Consider the following 14,867-nt stretch of genomic DNA (forward strand, 5'->3'; position numbering starts at 1 on the left):
AATTGATTAACTATATATGTTAATTATGTCTGCAAAATAAAAAATTGGATTATAAAGCCTTTTATTAATTGTGTTACTCAAGCCTTTATTAATTGTTTCTTATAAGAATGAATGATAAAATCATGAGGGATAATTTAACAAGTTTGCAATAAATGCTTATTAGAAGATGTGATTTTGTTTTGATAAAAAAAAGTTAAAAGTAATAGTTTTTTTTATAAATAAAAATGAAGGTAGTATATAATTTTGTCTAAAAGTATTTTATTAATTGAGATAATGGGAGTAGTGTTTTAGGAGTTTTTGTTTTTGAATGTTGGAAAAAAAAAGAGTTTTTGAATGTGAATTAAAAATATGAAAAGTGAAAAAAAATCTCAATTACTCATATTTAATGTTACATTATATTTTAAATTGAATTACCTTCAATAAAAATATATGTATATAATTAAAAAAAATGAAAAGTAGACCGGCAGTATTGAGTTTAGATAACCGGTTCTGATGCAATTTGAAAAACTTGATGATGTGTCATATTCCGAACGCTCAGATCCACGCAACGGACGGAAATCAAAGCCGCTGAGGAACCGCAGAAGCACGCCGCGTCCATAATCTGGATCCCAAGGGGAGAGGAGGGGAAAGCGGAAGATATTTTTTTATCCCCCTTACGCGCGGTCTGTCGGCGAACCAAATTAGGGTTTCTTGATCTTCTACCATCCTTACTTTGTTTTGTCATCAATTTTTGGGTTTTAATCTCTACAATATATTTCAGGTGAATCTATCTCATATCCCTCATTTCTCGTTCTGCTGTGTTTCTTCCTTCGCGTATTGGTATCGCGCTCGGGAAGTGTTGGGTTTTCCCATTTGTCATTAAACAATTTACTCTCGTGAGTCGTGATCAGGATGTTTCCCCTTTCATTTATTTGAGGGTGGCTCATGTTATTTGGTAGAGTCAATTTAAGGGGAATGAAGCACGCTGGTTAGTTGTTTATCTAGGGTGGGTGACAAATGGGGTTTGATTTCATGTGCTGATTACGTTCTTCTCGTTCGTAATTTGGACATTGCCACTATCTTGCATTTTCTTATTTTTCTTCGGTGTTAATTTTATTTTATTTTATCTAAATAAACGAGATCGAGTTGTCCAGAGGATTGGAACAGTTCTCTCTGACCGCTAATAGGACTTCATTCAATTGCAGGGTTGAGTCTAACGATTTTTTTGTGCGATTGGAAGAAGTTTTCTGCTCTAACTGAGGGTTGCTTGCTGCTTAAAGTTAAAAATCTCATCCCTTATTTGAAAAAAGGAGGGATTTCCTGAGGAAAATTTGTTGAATTCTAGAATCTGAAACACATACAGTGATTGACTATGCGAACTTCATGGGCAGATTTGGCTGCGAGCTCTGCAGCTGAAAGTGCAGGTCCTGGCTCTTCTGCCAGCAATGTCGGAACTGGTAACACTTCAGCTCCTTCACGTCCAGTCTATGTCCCTCCACATCTTCGGAACCGCCCACCCTCTGCAGAAGCCCCTGTTCCAGCACATAGTGGCCGCACGCCTGGTTCTGGTTCTGGTACGGGTACTGGTAATGTTGGATCACGCTTCGCTATGCCCAGAAATGAGAATCGGTTTGGGTATGGTGGCAGCAGCCGTGCTGGATGGGGAAACAGGGTCAGTGGTTGGGATCGTGGCAGGGAGAGGGAGGCCAATCCCTTTGGTGATGAGGATAATGCGGAGGAGGCATTTGATGAGCAGGAGAATACAGGAATCAATTTTGATGCATATGAAGACATTCCTGTGGAGACCAGTGGTGCGAATGTGCCACCACCAGTGAATACATTTGCAGAGATTGACTTGGGTGAAGCACTTAATCAGAATATAAGAAGGTGCAAATATGTGAAGCCAACGCCTGTTCAAAGATATGCCATACCAATATCCCTTGCTGGACGAGATTTGATGGCTTGTGCCCAGACCGGTTCTGGAAAGACTGCTGCTTTCTGTTTTCCTATCATCAGTGGAATTATGAGGGGCCAACCTGTGCAGAGGCCTCCTCGTGGGGTGCGTACAGTGTATCCACTTGCTCTTGTTCTCTCGCCTACTAGGGAGCTATCAATGCAAGTGAGTCCATCACATTAACCATTCATTGTGCCATACTTTTAATTTGTAGTTTTGATGTGGGATATAATTTATTGGAAATGTCGTGCTTTGGATTCAGATACATGAAGAAGCCAGGAAGTTTTCTTACCAAACTGGGGTTAGGGTGGTTGTTGCTTATGGCGGTGCACCAATAAACCAGCAGGTTTGTGGTATATATACACGTGTGTGTGTGTCTGGCTACAAACTTGATTCTATTTATAGGTTGAAAATAATGTTTGTCATTATGCACTGTAGATGGTTAATCTTTCTTGAAAAGTAAAATACTCATGATTGACCCTGCAAAATTTAATAATCTAAATGATAATTTATTTGCTCCACTTTCCCAATCATGATAACTTACGAGAAGCATTCTAGTTTGTAGAAACCTTGTTCCATTCAATCTAGCATTATTGGATTTTCATGGGCTTGTTTGGACAGTCATAGAATAACATAGAGGGAGCTCCCCCTAAGGTTAAGGCTTTTGTTTAGAGTGACAGTACAGTCGAAACTGCTGTTTCAGGCATTAAAAAAAAACATCAAACTCATCAATGCATGTAACCTGAATTGCAGCTTGATGCCTGGTCATTGCAGCTTTTTAATAATTTCATCCTTGCTATTAAGTGACAATTGATACGATAAGCATACCATAAAAAAGGAAGTTTATAAGTTCTAGACTGTACCTCCTATGAACATTTTACTATAACCTTGTTTGGAGCTACCGTTATGGGGGAACTTGGAGGACTGGAACTGTTGGTACGTTCATCGTTTCTTTTGTGCAATCTTCTTACATTCTTTGCTTGGGAAATGAATGTATAGGCAAATAACTGGTTATGGTTTTTTTGGTTCCTTATCATAGTGGACTTGCATGCTGGTTTATGCTTTTAAGGGTGTACTGCACCTTGCTTAATGGATCTGAACACTTGCATTTGATCTTGCAGCGATGGCTTTTGAGCATTGCTTATTTCATACATTAGAATTGATAATTTGATTTGATATTCAAGATTTAAAAGGGTATTTGACGTTTTTCAAGGTGTAATACTCTGACAGCATAGTTTATAGTAGTGGTTAGTGGCTCAACGTGTAGCTTTATGCATGCTACATTCACATGTTTTATAGAATGTATATGGAGGACGATGAACTATTATTAATATATGTGAAAAATTAAGCTCACATATGAGGCAAGTCTTATAACAACTCAATAATGCTGTAAACCACAACATCAAGGGCTTCAATCTTCAGTTTGTGAATTTCAGCGAAGTTTTAAGACTTCAAACATCATCCTAAGAGATACGGCATGAATGTAAAGAAAATCATGATGAGAGTAAAACAATGCTGTGTTTGTTGGTTCTGACATAGCTTCAGTGAGGACTGCAATATAGAAATTAAATCAGGTGCAATGTAGGAACTGTATCAGGTGCTTAAATTAAGCATTCACAATGACAGAATGCTGCGTAAAACTAGCAAAGAGTGAAGATCCCCTGGGAAAGAAAAAAAAGCAGATTGTAATAAAAAGGGTCTTTCTTGAAAGGGTTTGAGTGTCAACCTTCTCACAATAAAAAGGACCAACAGTAAAGAAAGCAAGAAACAAGAAAATGGGAAGGGGCCCCTAAACAATGGATGAGGAGTGGGTAGTTTGCTCTTAGGCCCATCGAATATTTGTCTCTATTGCTATTTGCTTGTGTACAATGTACGCTATGTTCTTCTGAAGTCACAAGTTTGGTTCTCGAATGATCCATCAAAAACTTGCTTTTGATTGCCATTAAAGACTTAGATTTGGTGTGTTTGCCAACAAAAGTTAAATTTTCTGCAGCTGCGAGATCTTGAGAGAGGAGTTGACATTCTTGTGGCAACTCCTGGAAGATTGGTGGATTTGCTGGAGAGGGCTAGAGTTTCACTGCAGATGATAAGATATTTAGCCTTAGATGAAGCAGATCGGATGCTGGATATGGGTTTTGAGCCTCAAATAAGGAAGATTGTGGAGCAGATGGACATGCCTCCACCTGGTGCCAGACAGACTATGTTGTTCAGTGCCACATTTCCAAAAGAGATACAGGTCTGACTTCATCTTTAAATATCCTGCAAAAGTTGAATTGTATAAAACATGATGTGTTGTAGATTAAACTTGTGTTTCTTAATTTTTCTTGCTCATATGCTTTATTGGGGCTGCTGGACTTTTCTTTGCATCTTTATTTGCTCCTATCTTGAGGAATGAGTACAGACTCTTTACTTAATGATGTTTGGTGGAATCTCAAGAACATACGCTTGTATACATCAGGGAGAATTGCAATTGCCCTAAGATGCATTTACTTATTAAATTATGAGGGACATACTGCGCTCAGGAGGCTTTGGATCCTAAATCACACTCTCAACCTTCTCTAAATAGGAGTAACTGCATTTAGAACCAAATATTATTGGCAAATTTTCCTGATATGAATTAAGAATAAGATGATGAGTGTGCTGATATGTATAAATAATGCAGATGAATATTAATATTTCAAATATATCACTGCCATATTGAATTGATGTTATTTCTTATCTTCTTGTTTTTTTTGGCCAAAAATTGATGTTATTTCTTATCATTTCTGGCTGATGTGCAGAGATTGGCCTCAGATTTCCTTTCAAATTATGTTTTTCTGGCCGTTGGAAGAGTGGGTTCAAGTACAGATTTGATTGTCCAAAGAGTTGAATTTGTTCAAGAATCTGACAAGAGAAGTCACCTCATGGACCTTCTTCATGCTCAGAGGGCAAATGGTGTGCAAGGAAAGGTAGTATCAAACTCAATATGTTTTTCGCTTGCATAAAATTCGGCATGCATGTTTATTGAAAATCTTTGGGTAATGAGCATCCCTCAGCACACCCCATCCAAAGAGAGTTTAAACTGATAAGCTTGGACGGTTATTGGTTTGTGCCTTCTATCAATGCATATGTTATGTTGTCTTAAATATTTAGGTGTTTCTTCTCTTGCTTTATTTCGAGTTATCCCTTTTCTCTAACTCTTGTGCATATTCCTCTCTTTTGGACAGTTGATTCTAGTTTATTCGTCATCTTAGACTATGTAATGCATGGTTCTGATTTTTGCAGCAAGCTTTGACATTAGTTTTTGTGGAGACAAAGAAGGGAGCTGATTCTTTGGAACATTGGCTGTGCATTAATGGTTTTCCAGCTACCACTATTCACGGAGATAGGACACAACAGGTTGCTATGTTATGTTGTGAAGTTAGTTGCCGTAGTTATTATTTCTTTACTTTTATTGGATAACCAAGACAGTGTTACGTAATAATTCATGAAAGTAAGCATAAGTTTTAAGAGATTGTGTTTGGTTTATTCTGGAACAAGAGTGGGTTTAAATTTATTATTTGTTCTTTTTTTTGGGGGGGGGGTTGTTTGGATTATAATGTGAAGTTTTCAAGCCCAGACCTGATGTACTCCTCTCTCGCCCCTCAACCATGGCTCTCCTGCTTTACATTCAGTTAAATTGGTGCATGATGAGGATCAACTGGAATTATTTTTATACCTTAACACCAAAGTAAATCCGGAGAAAAAGTTGAGCATGTTGGTCAGTTATATCGATGTAACATTTACTACTACCTTTGCCTCCATTTCCTTCCAAACAAACAAGGAGAAAATTAATCCATTCCATACCCTCTCCTTTCATTCCATGTGCTCTTCTCCTAAATCACAGAATCGTCTTTTTATGCCAGCATTTATATCAGGAGTTCAAATTTAGATATAATTTGACCAATATCTTTCATTTTTTTTCATATTTCTCATTATTGCTTGGCTTAATATATTCATTCTTGCACATTTTTGTTGGTTCATTTGAAGCTGAATCTGGTGCTCATAATTCTGTAATTGGATTAAATGTAAATTTGAATCTAATACTTATAACCCAGCAACTGTTTGGTTTATGGTTTCCTACGGTGATTTTTAGTCATTGGTACTATAGGGTACTGCTTATAAATTATCCTTTCTTATTTGATGGTCTATTATCTGTCATTTGCTCCTTCTTCTGTTACTGGTGTTAGCTATTCATTGAATTTGTTGCTTGTGCGTGCCTGTTTGTATCTATGCGTTATTCATTGGCATACATGCAGGAGAGAGAAATGGCATTAAGGTCATTTAAAAGTGGCAACACCCCTATATTGGTTGCCACTGATGTGGCTGCACGTGGTCTTGATATTCCTCATGTTGCCCATGTGGTGAACTTCGATCTACCAAATGATATTGATGATTATGTACACCGAATTGGAAGGACGGGAAGAGCGGGAAAGAAAGGTCTTGCCACTGCATTCTTCAATGAAAACAACGCATCCCTTGCAAGGGCTTTAGCAGATCTGATGCAAGAAGCAAATCAAGAAGTGCCTGCTTGGCTCTCACGGTATGCTGCTCGATCATCTTTTGGTGGAAGGAGCCGTCGATCAGGTGGAGGTCGTTTTGGTGGCCGTGACTTCCGAAGAGAGAGCTTCAACAGCAGAGGTGGTTCCGATTATTACAGTGCAGGAAATAGCAGTGGCGGGTATGGGGCTTCTGGTGGGTATGCTGGAGGATATGGTCCTGGTGTCACGAGTGCGTGGGATTGACTTCAGCTTCAAATAGCAGCTTCATACTTAGGTAGTAGGTGCTGAAATACACCCATAGGATGGTCCCCCTTTTCCCCCTTTTTTCCTTTTTTAAAAGTCTTATTATTTTTTGCTGTCAATTTGCCCTGCCTAGTGTTTGGAGTCACATTTTGTACTGTTTGCATTGCTAATCATGGAGGGGACGGGGGAATGTGGTATTTTACCACTCTGATAGAGGTATATAATTTTAGGCAATGGGATATCGCTAGCGTATGAGTCATTTTTCTTGACCGCTTTATTTAGTCTTCGACGTTATCTGTTCATCCCTCAGTCTTTCTTCCTTTTTCTAATTTGGCCTCAAGCCGGGATGTATGTTGCCAATGCCATATCAAAATCCACCACTCTTGACACAGAGGTTTGTAACTTTTAATGGCGAAGAATAAATCCAAAATTTTTCTGTCAAAAACAGTTCTCATTCTCAAGAGGAGATCAAGCTTATTTGCTTTCATACTGATGGGAAGGAAACCAAATAATGGTACTCGAAGGTGTTGAAAATCCCTTTTATGTTATTGGCATGGTGCTATCTCAGTATTTGAATGCATGTTTCTTGAATCCGATCTGGACTCCGACAGAGGGAGAGAAAAAATGAACATTTGTTGATTACTGAAAGGTTGGTTTTCTATTTTTATTCCTTTCAAAGATGCGAAAGGCTACATTGAAACCCCTGATGTTTATGACTGGTTGGAACAAGAGCTAGATGTGTTAGGATTAAGCTGAGAATTTTTCATTGCTTAAAGCAAAGCGTAGCGAAGCTTGGGCTAATCTAAATCAACTGTGCTTTTGATGTTAATGTTATTTTCACGTTTGCTATGGTAATTTGTTTGTCAGAATAATGTGCCATTAATGGTGGTCTGCAGGCTACCATCAGTCATTGTGCGTTTGGATTTTATGGTCACCATCAGATATCTCCTTTATACTGTGATCTGTAAGCATTAAATTTGAGAAGGGAGAATTACAGAAAGGATTACTTAAAAACCTTATTCACCAATAAGCATTAATAACTTTCATTTAAAAAACAAGTACATCTCTTATTTTAATAGCAATTCATTCTGTATGGATCATTATTTGAGACTGAGTTTTTTAACTAATCCTTAAATATAATTCTTCTATTTAATTTAAGAAATGCTTCTGCTAATGATGTTAAGCAAGGTATCGATATTTTGTCCCTTCTGCCAAAAAAAAAAATAATAATAATACTGACTTTCTAATACTCTTGAGAGTTTTGCAGTTTTTTGGTATTTTAATTTTTAAGAACATTCTATAAATTTATGTAACTTTTGATCAGTTCCAAACTACTTCAACATCAGATTATGTTTGTCAATCATGATGGGTGATTATTTTTGCTCTAAATAAACCTAGCCTCTCTGAAGCATGACTTAACTAGATTGAATTACTTGCCCAATCTTAGCGAAGAATTTTGCTAGTCAGCTGAATACTAGTTTTGCGCTCCATTATTTTTTATGCTGTAAAACACAAATTAAGGTAATTTTTTTTTCTTTTTACCAATTATGAGTTGTAATTCCAAGAGTACAAAGTAAGAATAGAATAAAGCTTTTATTCTTGACAACTAAGACAATGTATAAAAATTAAAGAGTTCTATTAATATTATATACATATAAAAACTTTTAATTTATATATGTCAGTATTTATTTGATTGGTTTATTATTATTCAAATTAATAATTAACAATGCTCCTTAAACTATTATTACCAATACGCTTTTTTGGTAAAATCTTGTTACTATTCTATTTGATATTTGATTCTTTCTAGTATTTTTGGCAGTTGAAGAGAAGCAAATTGTGGTGGGAAAACGCAGGGAGGCAATTAATACTAGAGAATTGAAAATTTTCAGTCCACACTAAAACTAGAAGTTGTAAAGAACATGTCATTAAGTGAACAGTACTTTTTGTATATATTAAATTTGTTTTATGAAAACCCCAAAGAAAATCAGAAGTTGGTGAAGCTTTCAGGTCCAGCTGGAGAGAAGAACGGTTCAAGTAGAGGCTGGGAGGAGAGGTGCCTTCACGACTTTGTACCAATTCAACATTCGTCACTGGCAAAAAGTCCCATTTGTCTTTTAGCTTTCGCTCGCAGTTTCAGTTGTAAAAATACAAGCTTTTCGTTTCTCTTTGTCGGATCAGATTCAAAGAATTGAGGGTTAGGCTCTTGATCCGAACCCAGCATGCGTAATTTGCCTTGATATTCATTCGAGGCGACTCTATCATTTCACCCCCCAAACTCTGCTTTCGAGATGAACCAACTAGTTGAACACTCAGCAAATGCTCACAGGGCCCCCCGAGTTCAAGCTCCACTGGTCAGCATATTTGGCTCTAACATAATTTTATTTTCAATTGCATTTAAGTTTAGTTTTTTCCCAATTCGTGATATTTGAGATAAATCCTGATGAGTTATTGTTCAAATTTCTTAGTTTCAGCAGTTTATCTATATTGGGCATTGTCAATTAGCCAAGGATGTGCTTCACGTTTCTTCTTGCGTTTGCAATGGAAGCAAAGAATTTATTTGTTTTTACCGTCTCTTTTTCTTTTGAAGGCTCTGGTTTCTGACGACGTCTCTCTTGCACGCTTATCATTCATTTTAGTTGGCTTCCTCAGATTCCTGTGTAAATAAATCTGATATAATAAAGTACGAAGATGTATTCAACTGGAATTTTACATACAGGGAATGCCAACCACCGCATTTCAATATTGTGATAATTTGGTAATAAGCTCGTATGGTAGAAGGAGCATGGTAGTGATATTTCCCACTTCTTTCTTATTCTGGTCATAAGCTCATTGAAGCCATTATATCAATCTGTGTTTTCTGTAATGAATTTGCCGAGATAATGAGCACTTTCGTGATATTTTGTTTAGGATTTTGGTGAATTACTCATTTTCCTTTGATGCATATCTCTCCCTTAACACATTCTGAAACAAAGATATCGTTGTAAGGGTCCCTAGTTGTAGTGTTTATCCTTGGAATTTCTTATCTGAGTGCATATCTTTCAAGCTTGTGCTCCTGCTTTTTGTTTCGATCTTTCATTTCATTTTTTTTTAATCAAATATCAGGCCTACTATTTCTTTCTTCCTCTACCATATAGAGAAGGGATTTTGTTTGATTTACCTATTGCGTTTCTTTTTTACTTTGTCCGTGATTATCCATTAAATGCTACCAAGGATACCTATATGCATAAGTGCACAAAATTACCCACACACTCCACATACATCTTTCCTATGTTGTCTGTTCCAGCAAATTCTTCTACTCAACCATATCAATGCCAGCAGGTCCTGCTTAGTAAGTTTTGTATGCCTTTATGTTGTGAGCTATTTTCTTCTTTTTTCTTTTGTTTACACATGATCAGGCATCAATTCTTACATAAATTTCTGTTTAACCAACCTCTGCCTTTTTATAAAATCTCTGAATTTTATTATTGTTCTTGTTTTGTCTCCTCATTCTAACCTTTGTGATGTAACTAAAAATTTTTCTTTCTACATATCTTGACTAACCACTACCGTGGTCATCCTGGAATTTCAGTATAGCATTATACAAAAGAAAAAAAGAAATAGTAACGCAAGACTATCTTCAAAAACTAGTTCATAATTGTAAATATCAAATACTTATTTATGCAAATAAATCTGTGGGAGGGAAAAAATTCAGCGTCGTTTGTCTGGTTGGCTAGTCAAACATTGGCTAGTTCATAGATCCTTCCAACAAACCCTAACAATTCCTTCGCCTTCCCTATTTGAGATAGGAATTTTATTTTCTGATGCCTTTTGTTTTATAAATTGAGGAAAGGGTGGTGTTTCCATTAAGCCTTTTTGACTATCCCCATATATATGTTGGAATGAGGGTGTAAACATCGGATGAAGGCAATAACCCAACCTTCTGAGATCCTTAAGAAGTTCCTGTTTTTTGTGTTGCTTTCACTTAGGTATACTACTCAAGGGGTGTACATATATGCAACTTTCTCTTAATATTGTTTCTTCTGCTGTACAGCTTGAGCCAGAGCATTTCATTCGGATAGAAAAGGCTGTAATAGATTAGGAAATAGCAGTGGTGACTACAATGCATTCCAAGCTTCCTGAATCTCATCAAGGGCTTCCTTCCTGCAGTTTTTCCTGACTGATTCATTGATTTTATTAAGCTGAACCATTTTGCCTCCTTGCACCTCCTTCCTAACGTATTTCTGGCTTTTTCAGACAAAACATATCCACATCAATTGATCTATTGCTGCATTCACAGGGATATGTTTCACTTTTCACCCTGACGTGTCATTGAGTATTATCCACTCGATGCTAATGCTTTAAAAAAAAAAAAAAAACTAATTGTGTCTGAGGCTATTTGAACTATTTGTCTGAAGCCATGTTATGAACTAAACTTTTGGGTTTACTTAGTAATTTGAGTTGTTGCTGAAATGTCTGGTGCAAGTACCAATTCTACCTTTATTTTGTTACTTATAACTCCTCTAACAATGACTCTTGTCTTTTTGGAATGCTTTGGACTTGGGGTAATATCATTGCTAACTTGTGTTGCTAACATGATGCATATGATAGATCTTGGTTGCTTTTCGTCATTCTCAAAGTCCTAATGTCAGCAATGAAATTGTCATGTCTGCAAATGATGTAATGCTAATATTTAAATATAGACATTCTAGAAGAATAACAATCAAATTTGTGCTTGAAATAATTGAATTTTGCTTTTCAACAGGCCTTGGTTATTTTGGGACTTTGTAGGAACTATTGTTTTGGTATCAGAAGTTAGAAAGGAGATACTTTATGCTTGTGTACTTCAGCAGTTTGCTAATAGTCATAGACATCGATAGAATCTAAGATAGCACATAAAATTGTTGTAGATTCTTATTTGCCTTTTGTTTTCCATTATCTCTTTCGTGGAATATTTTGATGCTTTTAGAATCCTGACATGGAAAGCTTCGCAGGTTGACTCTGTTTCTTGCTACTGCAAAGTCGATTCAGGCCTGAAAACAGTTGCTGGGGCACGTAAATTTGTTCCTGGGTCAAAGATCTGTATCCAGCCTGACATAAATCCCAATGCGCACAAGAACAAAAATTCACGCCGAGAAAGGACACGAGTTCAGCCTCCTCTGCTACCTGGCCTTCCAGATGATCTTGCCATTGCTTGTTTGATTCGAGTGCCTCGGATTGAGCATAGGAAACTGCGGTTGGTTTGCAAGAGATGGTACCGCCTTCTTTCTGGAAACTACTTTTATTCGCAAAGGAAAAGTCTTGGAATGGCAGAAGAGTGGGTTTATGTCATCAAAAGAGACCGTGATGGGAGAATCTCATTGCATGCTTTCGATCCTATCTACCAACTCTGGCAGCCTCTTCCACCTGTTCCGGGGGAGTACTCTGAAGCATTGGGATTTGGCTGTGCTGTTATAAGTGGCTGCCACCTGTACTTATTTGGTGGAAAAGATCGAGAAAAGGGGTCGATGAGACGTGTCATTTTCTACAGTGCTCGTACAAATAAATGGCACAGGGCACCAGATATGCTCCGGAAACGTCATCTTTTTGGTTTTTGTGTAATAAATAACTGTCTTTATGTGGCTGGTGGGGAATGTGAAGGAATTCAAAGAACCCTTAGGTCTGCTGAAGTTTATGATCCCAACCGGAACAGGTGGAACTTCGTCTCAGAGATGAGCACACCCATGGTGCCCTTTATTGGTGTTTTCCATAATGGAACCTGGTTTCTGAAGGGACTTGGGTCCCGTCGCAATGTAATATGTGAAGCCTATTCACCTGAAACTGACACCTGGACCCCTGTTAGCAACGGGATGGTTAATGGTTGGCGTAATCCTAGCATCTCGCTGAATGGACAACTCTATGCACTTGATTGCCAAGACGGGTGTAAGCTTACTGTTTATGATGGAGCGACAGATTCATGGAAAAGGTTTATAGATAGCAAGCTTCATTTAGGTAGCTCCCGGGCTTTTGATGCCGCTGCTCTTGTTCCCCTGAATGGAAAGCTATGCATTATCCGGAACAACATGAGCATCAGTCTGGTGGATGTTTCCTGTCCAAACAAGCATGTGGAAAACAATCCCCACCTCTGGGAAAATATTGCTGGAAAAGGTCATCTCAGGACCCTGGTTCGAAATTTATGGTCAACAATCGCAGGACGCGGTAATTTGAAGAGTCACATTGTTCACTGTCAGGTGCTTCAAGTCTGAGAAGTAAAGCAAAGCTTTGGCGATGCAGTCAGGGAAGCTGTTGGTTTCCTCAGAAGAAATCAAGCACAGGAGGGTTATTATACTTATCCCTTTTCTTGTGGGGGAAATGTAGGATAAGTGATCCATTTTCTTGTAAAGATGAGTTTAATTGATGATTTTGGGGATAGAATGAGATCATTCCTTTGCATTCATGAATAGGAAGAAGAAGCGGAATCGGATGTTGTAAATGTTATTCACAGTTATGAAGGCTTATCTTTTCCTTCCATTACAGTGCTAGGTTTACTTTAGTATTACTAGATATGAATATCAGAATATGATATGCTTTGCGACTGTTGTACATGCTTTATCAGAAGCCAAACCTATACCTAACAATTATATAACTCTCTGACTCAGTTAACTGGGAGAAGAGAACTAGTCATTTTATCTCTTAGCACAAAAAGTTGCCGTATTACAGACTCTGAATGAAACCTCAGGACAGAGACATTCCAGTAAAATTTCATTAACGATGGATGTTGACAAATTTAATCAAGCGCTTGGATTGATCGTATTTTGGAGACGTTGGAATGACGCTTCTTTCTCAAGTTTGAGCTGCTTGCGGAAGTTCCTGATGAATGCATTATGCATCGGCCATTGAGTTGATGTCTTCAGTCTCATCCTCCAACGCTGCTCTCCTGCTCACAGAATGTCTCCTCCAGTTGCTGCTCTACTTGTTCTTGCTCATCTTGTCACAGCCATTGCCAGAAGATTCACTCGGAACATCCATGGTGGGATTCTCAAAACAACAATGGATTGTTGACAAGGAAGAGAGATACTTTGTTCAAGAATGGCTTGCTGAATTCAGATAGATAGACAAGACAACTGTTTATACCAGACATTTTGAGCATGAGAAGCATGTGTTGGGCGTGGCCGAAAGCTTGAGGAAAGAATGAACAAAATGTTCGCTTTCATTTACCCAAAAAAAAGGTTGCTTCCGATGAAAAGCTTGAGTATTTATTAATGGTCAGCTTGCTGTTTTCCGAGGGCATTCTTTGAAAAGAACGATGTTGCAACTAAAATATATTACAGCAGCCACGTTTGAGTGGTGGTAGATGTGAAGACTTGTTCATATTGCAATTAAATAAACAAAGAATCTTTTAGATTTACAGAATAGTTTCAGAATTGATCGACCTGATTCCACGTGAGGACAAACTGCACATGACATCCACTTAAATATGGTCAGGAATTATTTATAATGTCGACGATAAAAAGAATCTCATCATCTCTCCCAAAAAAAAAAAAAAAGGCGTCCTCAAAGAAGCACAGAAAATGGTCCACTCCCAACTATTCTGATTTCATTACATTATCACCTTCCTTTTGTTTGAGATTCCGATCGACCATGGCAACTCCAAAGCAAACGTGAGGCATTTCTCCAAGTTTGTTTTCTAGTGCTTTAATTATTTTGTGCTATTTGCAAGATATATATTATATTACTTCCTCCGTCTGTAAAACACTTTTAAAAAAATTTCTCAATTTCAAAATATAAAATATTTTGAGTAGATTAAGATTTTATTAAATGCATCAATTTCAATATTGCCCTTTCTCTCTTTATAATTAATTTTGATCCTTTCTCTTCTGAATATATTAAATGATGAGTATTTGTGAAAGTTTGTATTTTAGTTTTGAAAAAATAAGGTTATTAAATGTATTTAATGAGATTTATTGATATGTAAAATTTTGTCTAAAAGTGTCTTGTAATTTGAAATGAAGGGAATATAATATAATATGATATGATACTTCTCTAGTCCTATTTATAAAACATTTCCAATGTATTTCATCATAACCAAAGAAAACTTTAAAACTTATTCACTATGTCTAAAAATTTAATAATTTATCATCTTTATTCTTATTAAATATACATACTTTAACAATACATTTTCTCTTTCTAACATTCAATAGAGATCAAATGAGAAA

The 14,867-nt window shown here is 37.0% G+C and overlaps 2 protein-coding genes across 4 annotated transcripts; both read left to right on the forward strand.

The window, feature by feature from the left end:
• Positions 1-605: 605 nt before the first annotated feature.
• On the forward strand, positions 606-7,141 carry LOC129308756 (DEAD-box ATP-dependent RNA helicase 37-like). Of its 3 annotated transcripts, none has more exons than XM_054950100.1 (7): positions 606-760; positions 1,185-2,098; positions 2,196-2,279; positions 3,927-4,169; positions 4,714-4,881; positions 5,198-5,311; positions 6,211-7,141. In XM_054950100.1, the coding sequence occupies exons 2-7, from the start codon at positions 1,352-1,354 to the stop codon at positions 6,694-6,696; spliced, it is 1,842 nt and encodes a 613-aa protein (XP_054806075.1). In that variant the 5' UTR covers positions 606-760; positions 1,185-1,351; the 3' UTR covers positions 6,697-7,141. The 3 variants fall into 3 exon arrangements, with proteins under 3 accessions (XP_054806075.1, XP_054806077.1, XP_054806076.1); XM_054950102.1 differs by lacking the exon at positions 606-760 and adding an exon at positions 836-967; XM_054950101.1 differs by lacking the exon at positions 606-760 and adding an exon at positions 846-985.
• A 1,534-nt stretch (positions 7,142-8,675) lies between these two features.
• Positions 8,676-13,250, forward strand: LOC129309151 (F-box/kelch-repeat protein At1g55270). Its single transcript, XM_054950550.1, has 2 exons — positions 8,676-9,047; positions 11,667-13,250. The coding sequence occupies exons 1-2, from the start codon at positions 8,985-8,987 to the stop codon at positions 12,915-12,917; spliced, it is 1,314 nt and encodes a 437-aa protein (XP_054806525.1). The 5' UTR covers positions 8,676-8,984; the 3' UTR covers positions 12,918-13,250.
• The last annotated feature ends 1,617 nt before the right edge of the window (positions 13,251-14,867 follow it).

This window comes from Prosopis cineraria, unplaced genomic scaffold, assembly GCF_029017545.1.
Source record: "Prosopis cineraria cultivar Desert tree isolate PC_DT_omini unplaced genomic scaffold, ASM2901754v1 PC4, whole genome shotgun sequence".
In the NCBI taxonomy this organism is placed as follows: Eukaryota; Viridiplantae; Streptophyta; class Magnoliopsida; order Fabales; family Fabaceae; genus Prosopis; species Prosopis cineraria.